This window comes from Oryx dammah, unplaced genomic scaffold (assembly GCF_014754425.2).
Source record: "Oryx dammah isolate SB20612 unplaced genomic scaffold, SCBI_Odam_1.1 HiC_scaffold_10, whole genome shotgun sequence".
NCBI lineage: Eukaryota > Metazoa > Chordata > Mammalia > Artiodactyla > Bovidae > Oryx > Oryx dammah.
This window is the reverse complement of record NW_024070194.1, coordinates 70,351,356-70,373,526: the sequence shown is the minus strand read 5'-3', so window position 1 is coordinate 70,373,526 and position 22,171 is coordinate 70,351,356. Positions and strand designations below refer to the sequence as shown.

General features: G+C 40.2%; 1 protein-coding gene across 2 annotated transcripts in view; it reads left to right on the top strand.

The window, feature by feature from the left end:
* Positions 1–22,171, top strand: part of TAF3 (TATA-box binding protein associated factor 3) — a 119,088-nt gene that overhangs the window by 64,533 nt on the left and 32,384 nt on the right. Inside the window, exons 1-2 of one of the 2 annotated variants that reach the window (XM_040248237.1) lie at positions 9,736–10,028; positions 19,904–21,726. In XM_040248237.1, the coding sequence (XP_040104171.1) occupies positions 9,866–10,028; positions 19,904–21,726 (1,986 nt within the window). In that variant the 5' untranslated portion in view covers positions 9,736–9,865. Of the gene's footprint in view, positions 1–9,735; positions 10,029–19,903; positions 21,727–22,171 lie in introns of those variants that run through there. The other variant, XM_040248236.1, reaches the window with a different exon arrangement.

Sequence of the window (22,171 nt, the reverse complement as noted above, 5' to 3'; positions counted from 1 at the left end):
AGAAACAATTTCTAAAGAACAAGTCTGCATTTGTACAATATAAATGCCTTATCTTGTTTACTTGACATAAACTGGCATTTTTGAAGGCAGAAAGGAGATAAAAATCACAGTTAATTGTTGTCCTTCTTTAGCATAATATGGCTCAACCTGAAAAGCCTTTTGATTTGCAGGTAAAACATTTTTGAAATAAAGCTTATCTTTTCGCCATATATTTTAAGGAAACATGGTGGCACTGAATTAGAGTGCAACTGTTTTTGTCAATTTAGAAACTTAATAATTTTGTTAGCAGTGATTTATACTGTAGCTAAAAAGCTCTTGGTGGTTTCCCAAATCTTAAAGCTAACTGACCTTGCATTTGAACCCAGCTGTAATGTAAACATTTTCTTGAGATGGCAAGGGCTTGGGCCAGACAATCTGGAGGATATTAGTGGTATTCTGTTTGAGGGAAGTTGGAATCCCCAGATAATTCTCAGGAGCTCTTTTTTAGGTCAGAAGCTATCTTGGACATTGTGCATTTCTTCATTCTTTCTTGGTCTTGTTAGTAATGCACACTGTTCCTCTTGGAAATCTAATAAAAGACATACCTTACTGAAGCAGGACAGTAAGTGTAGTTTTATTTATAAGGTAGTTTTTCTATCCTTTCCACATTATTTAGTTGCTAAAAGTTAAGAGTATTCAGACTACCGCGCTTGAGGTACTGCCCTACTGCCTTTAAAAATTCCTACTTAGTATTCTGTTACTTATCCAAAATATTCTTTTCAAAGCTAAAACCTACATCAATTCCCTTAGACACCTCCCCCCTTTTAAAAAACCTTTCTGAGACGAACTGAGCAGTTTTTCCAGCTTCAGGTCATGACTCATTAATGATTGTTAAGTCAGTTTAGTGGGTTGAAAATGCATTAAAATTTTTTGTAGAATTCTGCACCCAGAGTGAGGGCAGGTATTGTCTCACGACACTTTTGCTGTACTTATACATAGATGTGTGTGTATAATTGTGAAAATATAGAATATTTTTTACTGTGGCTTGCCATCAAAGCTTGGAAACTTACTACCAAGAAGATTTCAGGTAAAGGTTTCACAGTTCTTTTTTTCTTTTTTTTTGTAAGTTTACATTTCAAGATGAAAACATCTTGAGTTTTCAGCTCTATGGCCAATACTATTGTTTGTTGAATATTTTAGAAGTTTAAATGACAGAGAAATTTTCTGTTTTTTGAAAGTGATTTTTATTTTCTAATTTGGACATTATCCTATGGATCAAGAACTGAAATGCCAGAGCTAAGCAAAGACCATGCTTCTCTTAATTCCAGAAACATTTAAAGATCTCATGCCAGGTGATAGACGTACTGAACTGTATAAGGTATAGTTTTCCATCTCCCAGGAAATCACAGTCAAATTTTCGTCAAGCCTATGTTGAAATATATTTGTGTTCATATATGTTTTATTTTTTCTCTTTAAAAATAGTGATCTGTTTACTTAGTAAGTTCAACTCTTCATTCAAACTCAAAGGAATTTTTACAAGGAATATTTGTCCCTGGAACCTTGTCAGATTTCTCCAGGCTATAATTGAGTATTGATACTTCTTCCTGCTTGAATTTTTGTTCTGCTTATTAAATATACTGTCATTGAACTAAAGTTATTGGTGAATGGTTTTGAACTAGATTTGAATTGGGCTCCCATTATGGTGGATATATTTACTGCTTTTTCTGGAATCAAGTAAGGACCGATTTGTGAGTTTTAAACTTGTACAATTTTTCAAGTGTGATAATTGTACTATTTAATCTCATCCCTTAATTTCTCCATATGTCTCTTCTCTTTAGGAGACCGTAGATGATAATCAAGTAGTATTCCAGATATCAAACAGATGCCTCAGTGTCCAATTTAAAATAATATAATATGCAAATCACCATTATAAATAATAGTGTAGTAGTTAGTAATAGCTGGCTTGGTGCTTTTATGTCACGTCCTTTTTGGATAAAAGTACAGCATAACTGAGATAATGACTGTGCCAGGCAAGTAAGACTTGTTGATTCAAAGCAATTGTTCTCTATCCTCACTTAAATAATCGCTTTTTAAAGCAGATAACTAGCAATCCCCTGATCGTGGTTTATTACTTAGTTATTCCTGATTCAGTGTCTATTTTGCTTACTTAGTGTCCATAGTGAAGGACAGGGAAGGCTGGTGTGCTGCAGTCCATGGGGTCGCAGAGTCGGACATGGCCTAGTGACCAAACAGCTGCCAGTTTTATATACTGGTACATAAGGAACGCTCTATTTTAAAGCAGTATTCTGGAGTAATGCTACTACTCCTTGAAACATTAGGAAACCAGTTCATTTTATCTCACCCATATATCACTTGAGAGAAAACAAAAGCAGATTAAAATTCCTAATTGGAGCAGTGTATTGTTCTGTCATAAATAATAGGCTTATTAGGAAACTTGTATCTCCTAGCATATACATTTAAACCACTTAGTAACATTAGGTTCTTTTAATATGTGTAAATCTTCCATATAAGATTTCTGGTCAGCCTATCCAACAGTTATTTCCTCATACTACCTTTATTAAAAGTTTTTTCTTTCTAGGTGAGTAAACCCAAATCATTAAAATGAGCGTCTTTGTCTAAATCCTATTATGATTATGACAGAAATCTCCAACAGCAAGACAGTTCAGGTTGAAGGCTGACATTTTATATCCTTGATTCACGCTGTATGAACCAAAATAAAGAGTCTGCAGGAGCAGAGTATCAGATGTAATTGAAAATTGCTTTGTGTCACATCTTAAGTAATAATATATGGTTTATGTGTCTGTTTATTAACCTCTTTGTCATGGGTTCTGTGTGTGTATGTCATGAAAATGGACTCCTGTGTACTTTGGAGGAGGGCTTTGTTTATTACTGTAATCTGTAATATTACTTGCATGAAAACTAATTTAATTTTTCTCGTGTTTACCAAATCTTTATGTTTAAAGCAGTCTGAATGAGCTTCATTCATTATTTTCTTCTTTCTTCTTATTTTTGGAGTTAGTATTACTGTGTTTTCTGTGTAGTAAGAACAAATCTTGTCTTTTCCTTCCACCTCTAGTTGTCACATTAGTCCCTTGTTGACTTAATGTTCATCCTGAATTAAATACAGTAGTTGATGCATGATAATATATATTTTTAAGGAATACCTTCCTACTTTAAATAAAAATAAAATGTGGACCCTCTTCCCCAGTTTTTTGGATTCACTATACAAATACTACTATAGTTGATAGTTCATTGTATTTGAATAATTGGGAGGAGAATTAAATTTTTGCACATGTGATTGGTTCTTTATACAAAAGCCAAGGTTAGATATCTCAAACAAGAAATCTATAAAGTTGACATTTGATGTGATGTGATAACAAACTGTTTATTTTCATTTTAAAAATAAAGGACCACTCCAAGGTATAAAGTATATTTCATACTTAAAGTTTATGAAATTTGATAGAAACGTTAAAACTAGGACAGTTGAATTATGCAGTTCACAATATTTAGCTATAATTTTATTTTAAAAATTCCTTTCTCTGTCAGTGTGAGGAAGTTTGAGTAGCTCATGCTTAGCGTTTATTAATTACTATTTTGTACTTCGTGCAAGGGTGTTTGAGAGGCGAGGAGGGATGCAGAAGCCAAAGCTGGTTTTCTTGTACATGAAGTTTGTTTCATTTTGTGCTGACTTGATGAGAAAATATATTGGTATAAAAACACTGAAGAAAGTGACACTTATCTGCTAGCATGTTCTGATTTTAAAGTACATCCAAGCAGTCTTATGCACTTTGCCCTGTCAGGAAACTGGTCTGCCCTAGTGTCTGTGCTTCGTTTATCATTCAGGAATTTGAAATTCCCTTCTAGCCTTGGTCGTTAAGCCCACTGACCTGCCTATCAAACCATAACAAACACAGAAGTCAGGCGTGTGGGTCATTCACACAGCTTCACGGGACTATGTCTACTTCCTTTCTCGTTAACCTTTTTCAACACCAAAGTCATTTGTTTTGGGACAAGTGGAGAGTATACTCTCTTGGTGGTGACCCTGTAAGCGATGAAGTATTCTTTAAAACTCTATTCAGGTTATTTTTTTCTTTTTGAAAATGCACAGCATTAAAGAAAGATTGGAAAGTATAAAAGAAAAACACCCATAACCTGTACCCCAGTGCAACTGTCTATTCTTTTGGGGGGCAAAGGGTGAAGAGGAGGGAAATCCGAATTAAAACTTTGAGGAGAAATCCTAGTTTTCTAGTTGTCTTGTTACTTTCATTCTATCAAAGGACATGAGTATGTCCAAATCTCACTGAAAAGGTAAGTTTGCTGAAGAGTCTGCTTTTTGAGTAATCATGTCGATTTAGTTTCCTGCTGCTTATCTTACTACTGTTCCACTCAAACTAGATAAATAATTTTTTCAAAATTAACTTGTTTGAATGTATAGGGCACCCAGTTGTACCCCCGAGGAGGCCACTGAGGTGTGAACTAATACTGGCAACGTAGCAAGCTTCCCGTGAGCCTTGGGGTAAAGCACCTCTTATGTTGATTCATTTTTACTTCTTAAATGTATTATTAATTGCCGAGAATTGTAGTTCTTTATTGATCTTTGGAGGAATTGTGTTCTGCCCTCAAAGTTGAACACAGAAGTTCACGTCTCCTCCTGTGTGTGACCCTGTGGGTCCCTGGCCAGTCAAGACTCCACATGTGTCCTTGACTTCCTCACAGGGTCCCCAACACCTAGAACAGTGCCCGCCCAAGGTACAGGAAGCACTCAGTAGCAGTCAAATGAGCTAATTAAAATATTTATACACAACAGAATTACCCTTGACCTGAATCTTAGGTATTGGGGGGTGGGGTTCCATAAATGGATTTTCCATGAAATCTTACTTTTGTGTCAGAAATGCCATTAGAATGCATCATGGACATTTCCAAATTGTATTATGCATTGTATTAATTTCTTAATACTGGAGTACTCCATCCAAACATACTTCACCTGCTGACTCAAGGATGTCATTATAAATAATAACTGGTGTAATTCCTATGTGGGCAAGCAAAGCTTGTGGGACTGCCTTTGTGTTAATAACTGTGACTTAGAACAGATAAAAACTAATATTCTAATGGCTTTTGAAGACCTGTCTACCCACAGTTATCTGGGTAACAACCCAAGACTGGCTCCCTTTCTCTTACCAGGAAATGCAAATGATCTTGTTTGGCAGGTAGTTATTATTTAGTAGCTTTTGTTTTCAGTTTCATAGAACTGTCTGAAAAATCTAGAAAATCAGGATTTTTCTTTCTTTCTTTCTTTCTTTTGGATGCTTGACCTCTAGCGAAGTAGGCATAAAATAGGTTACACCATGTAGTTGAAGGCGTGTGCTTATGATAATATTTTCATCTCCAAAGGAGAATTGTTGATAATATTTTCATCTCCAAAGGAGAATTGTTTTTTAGAGTTTCCCATTTGTTTGCACTGTTTGCAATGTTTAGTTATCATAAGCAGTCTTTAGTAACCATAAGCAAAATTCTCATAAACTTGAATTTAATGTAATAAAACTACATTTGTTCTGCAGTGCATAGTTAAGGAAGGCTTTTTTTTTTTTTGCCTTTCAGATTTTTCTCTTTCTGCATTTTATTCCACTCAGAAGAAATTTAATTTCTAAACATTAGAAAATGTTTTATACCAAGATAGAATCCAAGGGACGGGGAGCCTTGTGGGCTGCTGTCTGTGGGGTCACACAGAGTCGGACACGACTGAAGTGACTTAGCGGCAGCGGCAGCAGGTCTTCCTGTAACTAGAACTACAGAAATGTCTTCATTTTCATTAATTGAGAGATGTAAATTTTTTTCTCTGTTTTTGACCGCATTCTTCCACAATCTCTTATTGACTGGAAAATGTTTTCTATTGAGACAGGTCTTCCTGTAACTAGAACTACAAGAATCTCTTCATTTTCATTAATTGAGAGATGTAAATTTCTTCTCTATTTTTGATCACGTTCTTCCACAGTCTCTATTATTGTTATCAATTCAGTCCTTTCCAGTTAAGGATGACTGTGTGAATTAAGACCAGCACGAGGAAGTGATTCCTCTGGGATTTAGGATTATGTGTGGCATTTTGTTTTGCTTTGTTTTGTTTTGATGTTCCACATTGCTTATCTGTGTTTTCTACTTTTCTGAGATAATAAGCCTATATTATTTAAACAATACATTACCAATAAATAAGAGTATAGAATACTGTTTATATTCATTGAAGAATTGGGCTTAATTTCATAGTGATCTAAAATAATAAGATGCAAAAAAAAAAGGGGGGGGAGAAATAAACCCAATGTAAAAATATCACCCAACATGAGAAACCCAAGTAAGAAATTAAATTTTTGTGTAAATATAAAGGATATAGCTTAAGAGAAATTCTAAAAGGCTAACAGTTACATAGGCAAGACTTTTAGGTAGGAGTCAGTAGATAGAAAAGGAAAAAGATGGACAAATATATACCTACTTGAATTATGTGTAACTGATTCTTGACCATCAATGAATGGGTTGTGAAGGTCATGTATTCCCTAAGAAACAAAGTTCGTCTAGAAAAGTAATTTTGAATAATTATTTTTATAGTTAATAATACTATAAATATGCATAATGCTAATATCCATTTTCTTAATACTGTACAATTAACATGGGAAAATATGGGAGTTGTATTTTTGTAGCACATGTAATATGTTAATATCTACTGGGGAAACAGGTCTTTATCTTTAGAAATCCCACAACTTTCCCTTTCCAGAACTGTCTACCAAACCTGTGGTAGCACCACAGATATATTAATAACATGGAGAACCTGATGTGTCCATCACCAGCTCATATTAACCGTAGCATCGCCTGGCTCTTCTGGTTATTTTTGGTTTTCTTCTTCTTTTTTTTAATTTAGGTGTTATACTTGATTAATTCACCTAGTAACTCATGTAAGTTAAAATGTATCGAGCATTTATTATGTATCATGCATTTTCTCATTTATTTTGCTTCTCTCAGTAACTCATAGTTGGTTTTATTATCATTCCCACTTTACTGATGACGTACCAGAGCATGAAGAAGTCAGGTGCTGCTGCTAATCCGTGGCAGACTTGGGCCTCGAACCCCAAGAAATCCGTTCTTAATCACTATGCTGTTTATGTTTCTGTTGACTGTAAAGTTCATTTACAACAGAGTCCTCTTTCTCACCCTGGGAGAGACCTTCTGTGGATACTTGAAACTATGATTCACTGTGGACTTGGGTCCAGGGAATTTCAGCTCCCAAGCTAAGTTCTCATAGACCATCAGAGCACACCCTCAATTATTCCACATTTCTAATTACAAGAAGACTTTATAAATAAACAAAACATGGATTATCATGGTGGTTCTAAAACATAAGATGGTAATTATAACTTCAAGTCTTCAGAATGGAATATTAAGAGCCCATGTTTTCAAATCTTAGATGATGACAACATTGTACATCCTGCAGTTTAATTTTGCCAACTGATCCTAGACCCTCAGGCAACAAGTACTGACACTGGATACTTATTTCCTTTGTTAACAAACCTTCACGGGCAGTTCAAGGTACAAGATACAGAGAGATTACTAGATAGTCTCCACCTTCTCAAAGAGGCTGCCAGATATAAATTAGTATCTGTTAAACTGAAGTTGAACTGAATATAGCAAAAGAGAATTTCAGAAAAAAGGAAGTGTGATCAGCATTTACTCATCTAAAGGGCGGGCAGGAAGAGGAGTCTGTAGTGAGAGGTGAGGAAGTTACAAGGAACCAGCGAAGGGCATTTCAGGCAAGTGGTTGGGGCACTTAGGAAAGAGTTGAAGAGTAAATAAGTGGTGAACTGGAATAATCAGGGAAAAACTCCTTTTTTGGAACGATTTACCAAAGGACTGAGCACCCTCTTCTGTACTCTGATGGTTCCCTAGCTTCCCTGAGTTCTCATTTTCTTGTGTGTCTTCCCTGCTAGACTGAATTTCTTGGGGCTGGAAAATGCCTGTTGTCTGAGTTTTTGAGATCTTGGGTGTTTCGTGTTCGAGGATTGTGAACGTATTTGTAAGGAGTGAAGAAGAAGGACAAGAATATATGAGGAACGTGGCACTGTGTTCCTGCTTTCTTAAATAGCATTTAACTTTAGAGCATTTTTTTGTTTTCATAGGTCCATTTCAATTACTTCTTGTCACTTCCCCCAAAAGTGTCACATCGAGTATAGCTTCAGGGAGTCACGAACATTGGTTCTGAGGTCAGTTTCTTCACAAATGGGGTCATGTCGTATGATTCCTCTTCAGTTATATTTCAAAAAGTGGCAGGTTGACGCTTTTATTAAGCTCTGTAGTGTTCTATTAGTTACATTCTTATAATTCATAATTCTGTTTTGGAAGAAATCCCTTTGAGAGTCAGAGAAAAGGAGTCAGCCTCAGACACCCATGGTGATACATACCTTGCCTTTTATAATTCTCTATGGGGTTTCCCATATACAGTGAGTCAACAAATATTACTTATCTGAAGAGATACTTTAAGGTAAACATTTTATTATCAAATATATTTTTGATCCATTTGCTTTAATTGGATTTTATTGGCATATTTATAAGACTCATCTCTGGGAGTTCAGGATTTTTTTCAGCCTAAAATTATAGCACTTATTTTTCAGCCAGAAACACTTTTTAGTGTCTTTATGTGTTTGTATGATGTTGTATTTATGTGTTTGAATGATAACAGGACCATGCTGATGTGAACAGGATATTCATGTTGATGTGCCTATAAACCCTAAGCTTTGTCTTTCTTTAGTTAAACCAGGTTCTAGAGAAAACTTCAAGGATTCTAACCAAGTCCTAGGTTATGCCAACAGAGACTATCTTGGGGGCCAGTCTGTCCAGGCTTCCCAGTGGGGGCTGCAGGTGGAGATCCTGCGAGGAGCTGGGGATATGGTGACCGTAAAGTGGCCCCATGGGGATGAGGATATAGTGGGTTATAGCCTCCTGGGGATGAGGCTGTAGGGCTCTAAATCTGATGTTTTTGGAAAGGCAGAACATTGAGATCTTTAGGTTTTTATTTTCTTGACATTTCTGGATTCTCAAATCCTGGCAGCTAACTGAAAATATTTAGAAACATTATACACCCCCTTCCGTTTGCTGCCCCCTCAAAAGACACTTCTAGAATCTTCTTCTCTCAACAGGACTGTGACCACCAGTCATGGTCTCCATCACCTGACTCAGGCCCCAGTCATTCCCCCACCCCTGGGACACCCACCATGATTGCCACCCAGCTTTTCTCTGTGCCCCTGACTCCCCCTGTCCCCACCAAGTCTGTTCTCAACACAGTGGCTCTTGGGGTTCTGCTGAGACCACGTGTCAGTTAGGTTTTGTTCTTTTTGACCCATGAGCCTGCTAAGTACTGTGCCCAGGCTCTGGACTGTGGCTTTTCTAGGCTCCTGGAGCCAAAAACCAAATGTCAGGCTCGCCTCCTGGTTCTTCTTCTGGATCGCAATCTGACAAATAAAGGCTTGCAAGTATCTCTCTGATGGCCTCAGAGAGATGGAGAGAGTAGGAGGTTGGAGAGGTGGGGCTGGCAGGCAGGTCTTCTCTGCACGGGCTCACCGGCTGCAGCCTCGGGGGCCACTGCCGGAAGCAGACCACCTCCCCTGGATTCGCTCACATTTACTTTGTGTTGGCCGGTGCTGCTCTTCCTGTTTGTTTCCGAGAGCCTTGGCATGCTGCTTATTTTTTATTGTTGCAAACTGTCTTATTTTAAATGATACACGTGTTTCTCAACTTGTAACTTTCCCATAGGTGAACATTTGGAAGGTCTTTTGCTTCAGTCCTTAGGGCCCGGTGCCCAGTGTATAGTAGGTGCACAGCAGACTGGTGAATGGAAGCCCCCCTTTTGCTGCCAAACTCAGACACTTCCCAGTTTTCCCTGAGCTCAAAGCTTGCAGATGGTAGGTGCTTGATAAATCAGAAGCATGATTTGTGCCTCTTGGGTTTTTTGTTTGTTTTCCTGGTGCCTACGAGAGTTCTAGAAGAAACGAAAGGTAAGCAAACACGAGCTCTTTGGGTTTTCCACTTTCTTCAGGATGCATTCCAAAGCAGTTTCTAGTGAATTTGGAATCACTGTCTCTATCATTCCCATCTGTTAGTAAGGGGTAATCAAGAGCTGACATAACTGATGTGCTTTATTTGGAGGATAAGCAATGAAAAAAGACACATTCCCCCTTTGTAGACAATGTTTGAGTCTGTTGACCATCCTCGGGTTCTTTGTACTTTAAAAATTGGGTGGATTTTCTTGTTCTGTCTGCATTTGATACTAACTAGAGAACACAAGACTGTGAATCCATTCATGAAATATGCTTTTAAGTTACCCACTTTTTTTTTTTTATGTTGGTGTGTGTGAGAGAAAACAGAGGTAAAGAGAGAAACTAACTTATTTAGACATGATTGTTTTCTTTTTATTTTCTGTCTACTTATTGCTTTGGATAAATATATTGGACTACTGCCAAAAATTCAGGTGGCTGAATACGAATTTTGCTGAAATTAGATGGAACAGCCATCCTCTGCCAATTTTCTGTCTAAATTATGCAGAAATCTGACTCTTGCAAGACAGAAATCTGGTCAAAGATAGAGTCCTAATTTTCTGTTTAGTCAGTAAGACCTTCAGCAGACTAATTGTTGTTGTTTCAGCTTTTCTTTTTCAGGTAGCGAAAGAAATCCAAGAAAAAGGAAATCCAGTACAAGTTACTAGCCATTTTTCTCCTGTGACCCAAATGTAGATTTGTGGGGTTAAAGAACACGGCATTCACAATTTGTCTGGTGCAGAGCAGCAGTGAGCCTCAGAAAACAATTAGTGCATCTTTCAGACGCATGGAAGTTACTGAATAATTACTCAAATAATGGTCAGTAATGGAATACAAAGGGTTATCTCTTAGCTAATCCTCGAGTAATGGAATTGGTGTATCTCTGATTTTTCTCTTGGCCTTCCAGGGTTCAGAAGAATGAGACAAAAGTGATTATGGGAGCTAGAGGGAGCCACTGGAGGCCGCGACGAAAAGGAGACCTTATCTGAAGCAATTAATCAAGAAACTCATATTGTGGGACAATTATTCAGAGCTAATTCTGAAATAGCTTCAGAGCCCCAGGTCTTGGGATATTTCTTCCAGAATTTTGTCAAGGTCATTTAGAGCACAGGGACAACCCTGCGTTAGAATAAAGGTTTGGTTAAAAGCATGTATACTGCCTACCTTGAAGCCTGTGCAATGTAAAAGCATAGCATCAATCATCAACTACTTAAATGTAGTTCTTATTTTTTACTTTATTTTTATGGTAGCAAACTGTGCAAAACAGAATGAGGTACCATCCCAGGGATAAACATCCTTTCTTGATCCACTTTCATTAAGTACGTTGGCCTCTGGCATGCGTCTGTTTGCTTCACCGTGTAAACTGGGAAAGCAGTGCTGATGTGCAAGCTCAGTGACTTTCTACATGTGTGTAATTTCATATAATAATTGATTTTCTATTGAGTGTGGTTGTGTTAAATCTGACTAGTCCTTTAGCATTTTTCCCCCTGAGTGGGCTAGAAAACTGTTATTTTCTCAGGAATCTGGTCTCAGCCAATATGTCACTTCCTCAGTGAATGTTCTGTCTAAAATAGCCCTTTCCCTCCCCGGACCTGTGACCCTGTTTCATGAACTTCTGAGCACTTAATCACTATGAAATATTGTTTACACGTATTGGTTGCCTGTCCACTCTACCGACATGTGAAGTCTCTGGGAAGGGAAACCTTGTCTTTTGTTTACTTGGGTTCGTGTGGGCTGCTGTGTATTGATCATAATAAACATTTGCTGGGTGAAGGAAGGAAGGAAGGAAGGAAATGGTCTTTACCTTGTGACACTCCTTACCCTCCTGCCCTCCCGCTTTCACCTCCACCACCACTGTTTTTGGTCATTCGTGGGCAGGTGCATGGCTGGCAGGACATTGGGCTGTGCATGTTTCTAACTGAGTCCCACATGGTGACACCCTGCCTTCTTATTTCAGCTCAGACTGTTGACAGGCGTGCTTTCTCAGTGTATTTGTTGCCATGCTTCTTGCATTTTTGGCTTGTTGTCGGTGACTTTGCTCTCCAAAGTGGCCCCCAGGCAGGATGCTGGCTGGCGTTCCCAAATGCAAGAGGGCTGTGCTGTGCTACATGGTGAGAACAGAGCAGCTCCATGCAGTCGTGGTTACAGAGCCATTGGCAGTGAGCTCCCTGTGAGTGAATCCACACATATATTAAATGAGATGCCTTTAGACAGAAACACACATGAAACAAGATTATGTATTGATCTGCTGTCAGAAGTGTGACCAGAGCCTCTGAGGAACCTAGCCTTGTCTTTCCTCTGGGAAGAGCGGTTCAGTTTTCACTAATTTAGTATTTGCAGCCCCTTTGTAGAATATAACCACCACATCACACAAATCTACTGTTCGTGTGAACACATAGTTAACATGTTGCTAAGTGGCAAGCTACCTCAGAGACTAGTGGCTTGAAATTACAACTGTTTACTCACTCATAATCCTGCGAGTTGGCATTTGGGGTTGGCTCAGCAGTGCGGTTCTTCTGCTGGGCATGGATATACTTTTGCCATCAGCTGGTGATCGATGGCCTCCCTTGTATGTCTGACAGGTGTGACCAGGGCTCTGAGCGATGTGTTTCTCAACTCCCAGAGTCTAACCCAGGCTCATTCGCACTAGGGGTTTGCAGGTCTCCCAGGAGCAGCAGGAGGGCAAGCCCCAGTCTGCAAGTGGTTTTCAGTCCTCTGCTCGCGTCACTGTTGCCAACACTGATTCATCAGCCAGAGCAAGTCACGCAGCCATCCAGATCAAGTAGGCTCCACATCCTGGCGAGACCCAAAGTCACCCATAGAAAGGGCATTGGGGCGGGGAGGAAGGGGTCCCTCTGATACTCAGAAGCCAAAGAGGCAGTGCTGACTGTTGTGTGGAGTGGACAAGAAAGGAAAAGAAATTCAGAAAGACTAAGCAACCACACCAGCAATGACTGGCAAAGGCAAGTCACATACATCTGCATGATGGCAGAAATTCTAGTCTCTGTCTTCCCTTCTGATAGACCACTGGCTGATTTGCCTTGTTTGACTAGCTCTGGGGATGGAGAATCAGCAGTAAGATTAGCCTCATTGCTACAGGAGAGCAACAGCTGCTGTCATCTGTCTCAGAAAGGATTTCATACCCTGTGCATAGTCTTACTGTCGTGAGTATAAGAATGTCCTGGTGGGAGTGGCTTGTGAATGTGTGGGGCTCGATCTTGGATTTGATCTGCACGAAAGGCTTACATCTTGGGATATGGAATCTTAGTTGTAATAGAATTTATTCTGAAAGACTTAAAGGCAGATGATTAAAATATTAGAGATATTGACGTTGTCTGAAGAGATCTCCTTGTATTTATTTCTTTCAAAAAAAAATCCGCAATATTGCCATAGCTAGGCCCTATTACACTGTTGTAATCATAGTTGCACCAAGAAGGGTGATTAACGATAGCAATTTATTGTATCTGAGGAGGAGAGAAAATAGGAGATGTTGTCGTTATCATAAATCATATCATAAATAACCCAGAAGAAGCACTCAGAGCACCCGTGTGGTGTCAGCAGCCAGCCCTTTTAGGCGCGCTTGCCCAGGATGTAGCCATAGAAACCCCAAAGTCATACTGTTATCTTGGCCTGGCTGCAGTTATGTGATACAACACTATTAACATATAGATTAGGCCATTTATAATACCAGGTGTCATTTCAGGTTGGCCTGCTTATATAGCATTTTAGTTTTTTATTGTGCCAAATGTTAGTGAAAAAAGTGCTTTTCTGCAGGTCAGTGTATATATAGGTATTGTAATGCATCACCTTCACTCTACTATTAATTTATTGTGTTATTGATTGGTTGTACTATATGAATTGTCATGGCCTAATTGTCTTGTCTTTGCTAGTAATTTCATTTCTTTTTCAGGTAAATAGCTTGGTTTTAAAATACCTATCCACTCATACATGTTGAGCTGTGTTTTAAAGGGTCTAATTTCAGTCACGTTATAGACAGGACAATTTTTAAAGTATCTTATGAAGAGACAGATGGGATGCAAAAAATTTTTTTGGCCTCATTTGGAACTAAGAGAAAATGTTGGCTGGACTGGGTGGTTTTAATGCTGCTGCTCTTCCTGCATTTCCAAGGTGTCCCATGTCTGCCTGTCATTCTCCAGCTGCCCAAGTTCTTTGTCCTAGCCCCATAGCATCGCACTAAAGCCTGGCCCTCCTCAGAGCACCCAGGGTACCAGATCCTCTCCATCCTCAGCATTCCATCAAATTGCTTCACTGAAGTTTCACTTACTCAGAGTCTCCTTACCTCAAAAAGTAGGGTAGACTCAATCATTTGTCAGGTTTACACTCTTAAAAACATTTTGGCAGCAGCATTTTTAAAAATAAAGCCCTTATCCAAGACATGAATCAAGTGGTCAGAAGGCCAAGCTCTGAGGCGTGTGATCAGAGAGATATTTAGGGGCAGAAAGGGCTCTGTCCTGCCCTGTAGAGCACCCCCTGCATGTAGAGATGGCCCTAATATTAGAAATCTTCAGTTCTTTGAAGCAGGAGTCAGATGTCAGTCTCATATTTTGCAGATGGGGAGACTCAGGTCTGAGAAAGTCAGTGGGCTCTGCTAGGTCAAGTTGTGGCTCTGGAAACAGGCCCCAGAGGCAGTTTCCATCGAGCTTCCTCTCTGGTTACCTCAGGGTTTCTGTTCCCATGTCCCTGGATGTGACAGCTTGTGTGCCGTATGCCGGTGCCTGCCACAGCACTTGACTTGATAGCCACGCCGTGTGGTGGCTTCTTCAGGATGGGAAGTCATGTCTCATTTGACTCTGTGTTCCTAGAACCTAACATGGTGCTTGTTCTGCTGGTGTTTACAAGGCAATTGGAAGGTGAACGAATAAATGAGTGATGAGTAAGGAGTAGATGAATGAATGTCAGTAGTTTTGAGTCACTCCAACTGGTTGTAATAAACATAATATATAGAAAGATGTTTTCTGAAAAGCGTCCATTTAAAATCTTTTCATATCTATTATGAAAACAGTATGCATAATCTAATTAGACAGTGGGAAAGTTTGTGTCATTGTTGCTAGAATTTAATTTCTGCATGTACGTTTCTGAAAAATTACAAGAAATCTAGTTTTAAGTACAGGTAGCATTTTATTGTCCTTATAAAGTTCAGAAGCACAAGTATATTTTCTGATAGTTCATGAGATAAAAATCTTTCATGCCCACGCAAACAATTTCCTAACATCCATCAGCTTTTAGATTATAGTATTTCTTTAAAGGCATATATTATTCTGGTTTAAAAGATTTTTCTTTTAAAAAAAAAGATATTCTGAATCAATATTTTTAATAACTTAGAAGTGTGTTAATCATTCAGTTGGGTCAGGCTCTTGTGATTCTGTGGACTGTAACCTGCCAGCCTCCTCTGTCCATGGAATTTCCCAGGCAAGCATACTGAAGTGGGTAACCATCTGCTACTCCAGGGCATCTTCCCAAGCCAGGGACTGAACCCTGGTCTCCTGCATTGCCAGACGGGCTCTTTACCACTGAGCCAGCTGGGGAGCAGGTACCCTTGCACGTGTTAGAGCAGAAAGGAGGCCGCAGAGGAGTTTGGTGGAGAGGCATGTTTTGCTCGTCACTCCCCTGGGAAATGTAGGAAGTGTGGGTTATTTGTTTGTGTCGTCAGCGAAGGGAGTGGGAGTGGCGTTTGTAGTGTCTCCCCGACTCCTCTTAATATCTGTAGAATTTTTAAAACAATGGACATCAATGTAGATCCATTTGTTTTCTTGCATATCATTAAAAGAATCTGACAATTGTTCTGCATTAGCAAAATATTGATTTGGTAAATATGGGTATAAGCTATTTGTGAGTAATTTGTAGCACTTAGAACTTTTCTATCGGTTTGAAATTATTTCAAGTTGAAAAATTTTCACAATCAAACGTTGACTTGAGATCATTGATTGTTTAAAGAGAGATTATCTCTAACTCTGTCTTTTTCTGCATGTTTTAATATTCTGCTACCAATTAAATATATTTTAACTGATATTTCTGACTGTGCAGATAAATTTGTGCCGAATCATTCATATATTGCCTATTGTTCCCTTTTTGACAAATGAAAAAGTATTGTTATATATGGACAACGTTTGACAGAATGAGAAGTTACTTCTTAATATGTCAGGCTTTTATTTAGATTGGATTATAGTGTTCACACATTTTAGTGAATTTATATGAAGAGTAAGAGTAGACATGAATCTCTCCCAGTAATTTAACATTAAAGAAAAAAATACGGGTTCCTACCCTGGTTTCCATGTTGTTCTTCATGTGTCTTTTTTTTTTAATGGCCTTTTTTTCTTCTTAGAAGTGTAGGACTTACATCATAATTTATGGTAGTCTTTGATGAATGACAGTGCTAGTAGTCAATTATAACACATATCAGCATTTTGAGTAAACCCTCTCACAAAGAATAATCAGATCAAATGTCATCATTGTTAAGCAGGAAGGGAAACACCAGTTTTGTAAATAATTCCTAACCCTACCTTTGGCAGCATGACCGTAACACTTCCGCAGAACTAGCCTCCTTGAGTAAAATTTCTGTTATCCTTCCAGAGTCTCCCCAACAGCTCCAGACCGCTCTCACTGCAGGATAGAGTTATTAGGGCAGATGACTGCAGTGATTGTCCACTTGACCTGTAGATGCTAGCTCCGGAGTTGCCCTGTTATGTAGTCTTAGAGAGATTATAGTGAGGAGAGTTGGGTTTGTTTTTTTTTAATCTTCTCAAAAAGGATTGTAAAGTCAATTTTAAAAGGTATATCTCTATTATTGTTCATTGTTATTATTTAGTGGTTTGAATACTTACCCAACTCTCATTAGCAATTACTTTTCACTGTCCTCACAAGATAAGCAATACTAGGGTGTCCCCATCTTCTGGATCAAGGACCTGAAGCACTGAGAAGTCAAAAAGAACTTATTTTAAATGTCACAGTAGTTTTCCTTGAACTATTTTTTCCCCCCAATATTTGTTTGTCACATGGATATGGAAGAGTCTTTCCCTCTAGTTTAAACATTTTTAAACAGTAGAAAGTGAGTTCTTAGTTGTCTGGAAATAAAAAAATCTTTAAAATACTTCTCATATCAAGTAACATCACCTGTTTGACTTTGGAGCACAGCTTCTGTTCTTGTATCTATATTTGTGTTAAATTAGAAAGATTTGTGACTAAAATTGTTTATACTATTTTTTATACCTTTGTGTAGTAACATGTCAAAAGATCAGGTATCTTGTAATATTAAACTTCTGTTAACCGAATTATCTGCTATTTTATAATAAAGCTGTTTTCATGTATAAGTATAGGAAAATGCTAAAAACCACTTTTAGGGTATTTTCAAGATTTTTTGTGAATTGTGCTCATTATATACATACACACAATGAGTACTTCATTGCCATTCACCTGTAATCAAGCTGAAATTAACCTGCAAGAGGGGGGTTGGGTGACAGTAGAGAATAAACCGGAGAAGGCAGTGGCACCCCACTCCAGTCCTCTTGCCTGGAAAATCCCATGGGCGGAGGAGCCTGGTGGGCTGTAGTCCATGGGGTCACTAAGAGTCGGACATGACTGAGCGACTTCACTTTCACTTTTCACTTTCATGCATTGGAGAAGGAAATGGCAACCCACTCCAGTGTTCTTGCCTGGAGAATCCCAAGGATGGAGGAGTCTGGTGGGCTGCCGCCTCTGGGATCTCACAGAGTCAGACAGGACTGAAGTGACTGAGCAGCAGCAACAGCAGAGAATAAACCATTCAGTAGCAATTGCATATTTATCTTATTCCAAACTCTTAGGCCACAGAATTAAACTAACTCATGTAATAGAAAACCAGACACTTATTATGCAGAATCATCAATTAAGTCTGTGTTTGAACAAGCATAAGCTAGATCAGTTATATTCATTTGTTCGCACATTGTAATATTTTAAAAATAAAATATATTTGCTCAAGTGGAAAACTTTCAATACCAGGAGAATGGATAAATAAGCATGGTACATTTTTACAACAGTGAAAATGAACTGACTACAGCTACCTGCATGGACATAGGAGATGCCCAGAAACATGTTAGGGGGGAAAAAAAGCTGAAAGATATTACAGTATGATACCACTTATATAAAGTTCAAAAACAAGTTACTGCATACAAATGTAGTAAAACTGTACAGGAAACAAGGGAAGGATAGTAAGAAGAAGAGGAGTTAACTGGAATAGGGTGGAGTGGAGAGGGGAGAGCATCCATCAGAAAGTAACCAAGGGGTGTCTCGATGGCGCTGCTAGGGGTGAGGGTTTTGCAGGTATTCATTCATTGTTATGCTTTATGCCTTGCATGCAGTCACACTCTCTGTTATGTATCTGTTTCTAATTCAGAAAACTGTTATAAATATTTTCACACTTTTCCTCTTCTTATTAAAGCTTAAGTCTTTCTCTTCCAGCAAAATGCCCTCTTCCATTTTGATTAATTTTGATGCCACCATTGACACTTTCTTACAAAATCTTTAAGCATAAAATATTTGTAAATTAATATAAAGAAGCATTTGTGTTTTTAAGTATTTTTGTAATTCATTTATATTCCTCTAAACCACATAAAGCTTCTAGATGCATACAAGTTATTAGGGACTTGAAATAAAAAAATCAAAGTTAAACATTAAAAATAAAATAACAGAACTGGAATGATCCTCTCTAGCTTGTGGAGACCCACTTTGAATCAAGCATTATGTTAAAAATTGTTTTTCACTTAAATGTAAGCAGCCGTCATAAATTTTTCTAATACTTTCTGAGGTTCTTATACAGTTTCCTTGTGGCCCCCTCCATCTCTGTGTCATCTGTTCCTTCATCCTGTACTTCTCCATTCCCAGTCTCCAAATACCCAAAACGCTGCCTCATTCGTCAGGTCTTTCCCAGGTGTTTGGCACGGAGGTAGTCTGTTTCTCACTTGAGCTGCTGTGAGGCTTTGTCTTAGGGTCCTGATCACTTTCTACATGCCATCCCCCGACACGGTGTCTCCTGCTGAGCTCTCAGGTCTTTTAGGTCGCGGTTTATTCCTGACCCTCCAGCAGCCCTTTCAGCCTTCGTCATCGTGCATGGTAGGTGCTTAGTTAATACGTGCAGAAGGAAAGAATCTGAGCCCACAACAACTTGGTCAGGTTGGCAGGGCAGGTAACATTAGCCCCTGTTGAGAGGTCAGAAAACAGCCTCCAGGAGGTTGAGAGACTGCCTCGGGCCTGTTGCTCTGCGATGCCTGAACGCCTGTGGAAACACCGCATCTCTAAGGCCAAGCCAAGTGTCTTCCATGTCACCACACTACTTCTCAAAGTGGCTGTCCTCAAGTCAGCAGACGGGAGGAAGAAGTAGCATATGAACTATTAAAAAGTATTCTTTTCTGTCATTTCTGAGGTTGGTAGTTTACATGCTAACCTATCTCTTGGTTTTTAGAAGGGTGTGTGTGTGTGCGCGCATGTACACAAGAGGAAGAGAAAAAGAGAAAGGCAGAATTTAGTCAAGTTAGGAAAAGAATTAAGGAAGCAGAGAGCAAACAAGAAATCTTTAGCAGACTTCAGATCCTGCATTTAGGGCCATGTTGCTCAAAGGGAAAACAGTTTGTGTGTCTCCTGTCGCTGGTTGCCATTCCTCAAACAAAGACGGCATGCGTGTTTGGAAGGTCCTAGAAAACTTAACCGCTCTACTCTCTAACAACTGTCAATAATTTCCTTTCTTTCTTAGAAATCATGTTTGAAGCATTGTTTTTCTTTTTCCCCTTAGGGTATTTTTTTAATATATATATTCTAATAACACTTCTTTTTTCTTCCTTCCCCAGAAGAAGAAGAAGAGCAGGTGCCCACAGATGGAGGCACGTCAGCAGAAGCCATGCAGGTTCCCCTGGAAGAAGACGACGAGCTGGAGGAGGAGGAGATTATTAATGATGAGAACTTCTTGGGTAAGAGACCTCTGGACAGTCCAGAAGCTGAAGAAATGCCTGCGATGAAGCGGCCACGCCTGCTGAGCACCAAGGGGGACGCCCTGGACGTGGTGTTACTGGAGGCTCGAGAGCCGCTCAGCTCGCTGAACCCCCAGAAGATCCCTCCCATGCTGTCCCCCGTCCACACCCAGGACAGCACGGACCCAGCTCCTCCATCACCGGAGCCGCCAATGTTAGCTCCAGTGGCAAAATCACAGATGCCAACCGCAAAACCATTGGAAGCAAAGTCGTTTACACCCAAAACAAAGACTAAAACCAGTTCTCCAGGACAGAAGACGAAATCACCCAAAATGATTCCGTCACCAGCCATGGTCGGAAGTCCTATTCGGTCTCCAAAAACCATATCCAAAGAAAAGAAATCTCCTGGACGTTCCAAGAGCCCCAAGAGCCCCAAGAGCCCCAAGGTCATGACTCACATTCCCCAAGTACCTGTCAGACCTGACACACCCAACAGGACTCCTTCAGCCACAGTAAGTGAGAGAATCAGTAAAGAGACTGGTCAGATGAGACAGGTACCGACACTGCCTGATGCTGGGAGACTGAACAGTGAGAGTCAGCTCAGAAAGGCTGTCGTCACCGACAAGACCATCGACGACTCCATTGATGCTGTGATCGCACGGGCGTGTGCGGAACGCGAACCCGATCCTTTCGAGTTCTCTTCTGGGTCCGAATCAGAAGGAGACATTTTTACCAGCCCTAAGAGAATTTCAGGTTCAGAATCTGCTACCCCCAAAGCCTCCACCTCCTCCAATAATTTCCCCAAGTCCGGCTCCACCCCTCTGCCTCTGTCAGGCGGAACTTCAAGTTCGGACACTTCGTGGACAATGGACGCATCCATCGACGAGGTGGTTCGGAAGGCCAAGATGGGGGCCCCTCCCAGCATGCCCCCCAGCTTCCCTTACATTTCCTCCCCTTCGGTCTCTCCTCCCACCCCCGAGCCCTCGCACAAGGTGTATGAAGAGAAACCCAAACCGCCGGCCTCCTTGGACGTCAAAAAGAAGTTGAAGAAGGAGCTGAAGACGAAGATGAAGAAGAAAGAGAAGCAGCGAGACAAGGAGAGGGACCGGGACAGAAGCAAGGAGAAGAGCAAGGAGAAGGCGAAGGAGAAGGAGAGAGACCGGGAGGCCAGCAAGGAGGCCAAGTGTCCCTGGAGGGACCTCCTCAGAGACGGAGAGGCCGATCCCCACAGGCTCAAGATAAAAGAGCCTGAAGATGTGGATCCAAAAGCCAGGTTGAAAGATGGGGTTGTGAGAAAGGAGAAGGAGAAGCACAAAGACAAGAGAAAAGACCGAGAAAAGGGCAAAAAGGACAAAGAGAAGCGGGACAAAGAGAGAGTGAAAGAGAAGGGCCGCGAGGAGAAGCTGAAGGCCGCCCCGGCCCCGCTGGTCCTGCCCACCAAGGACGTGGCGCTGCCCCTGCTCAGCCCCACGGCCACCATGCGCATCACGGCCGTGCTGCCCTCCCTGACGCCCGTGCTCCCCGAGAAGCTCTTTGAGGAGAAGGAGAAGCCCAAGGAGAAAGAGAGGAAGAAGGACAAAAAGGAGAAGAAGAAAAAGAAAGAGAAGGAAAAGGAGAAGGAGAAGAAGGAAAAGGAGAGGGAGAAAGAGAAGCGCGAGCGAGAGAAGAGGGAGAAGGAGAAGGAGAGACACAAGCATGAGAAAGTAAGCACTCTGCCTCTGGGGCCCCGTCTGAACCCTGTCCTGGTGGAAAGCGCAGGTAGAGCCAGCAGCGGTCGGTGCGTTCCAGATGTAAATCACCCATGGCTTAACTGGAAGCTGGTCTGTAATGTGTTTATAAAATTTAATTTTAATTCTCAAACCCATAAACCTGTCATCAGCCCCCCCCCTCCCCTGCCCTGCCCCTGCATACACCAGAAAACATTCAAAATTCATAGCCTGAGAGGAATCCAATCCACAGGCCATCATATCTCTGTTAGCCACACTAATCTCTGGCTAGTTTAAAAAGATCCGTGATCTTTTCAATTGTAAATAGTATTTTTTTTTTTTGTAATTATCAAGTCTGCTGCATACCAATCTGTACCCAAATAGTAGATACCTGGAAAAAGTAGGACCTAGTTTTCTCAGAGCAGGCGAAACTATGGCCCCT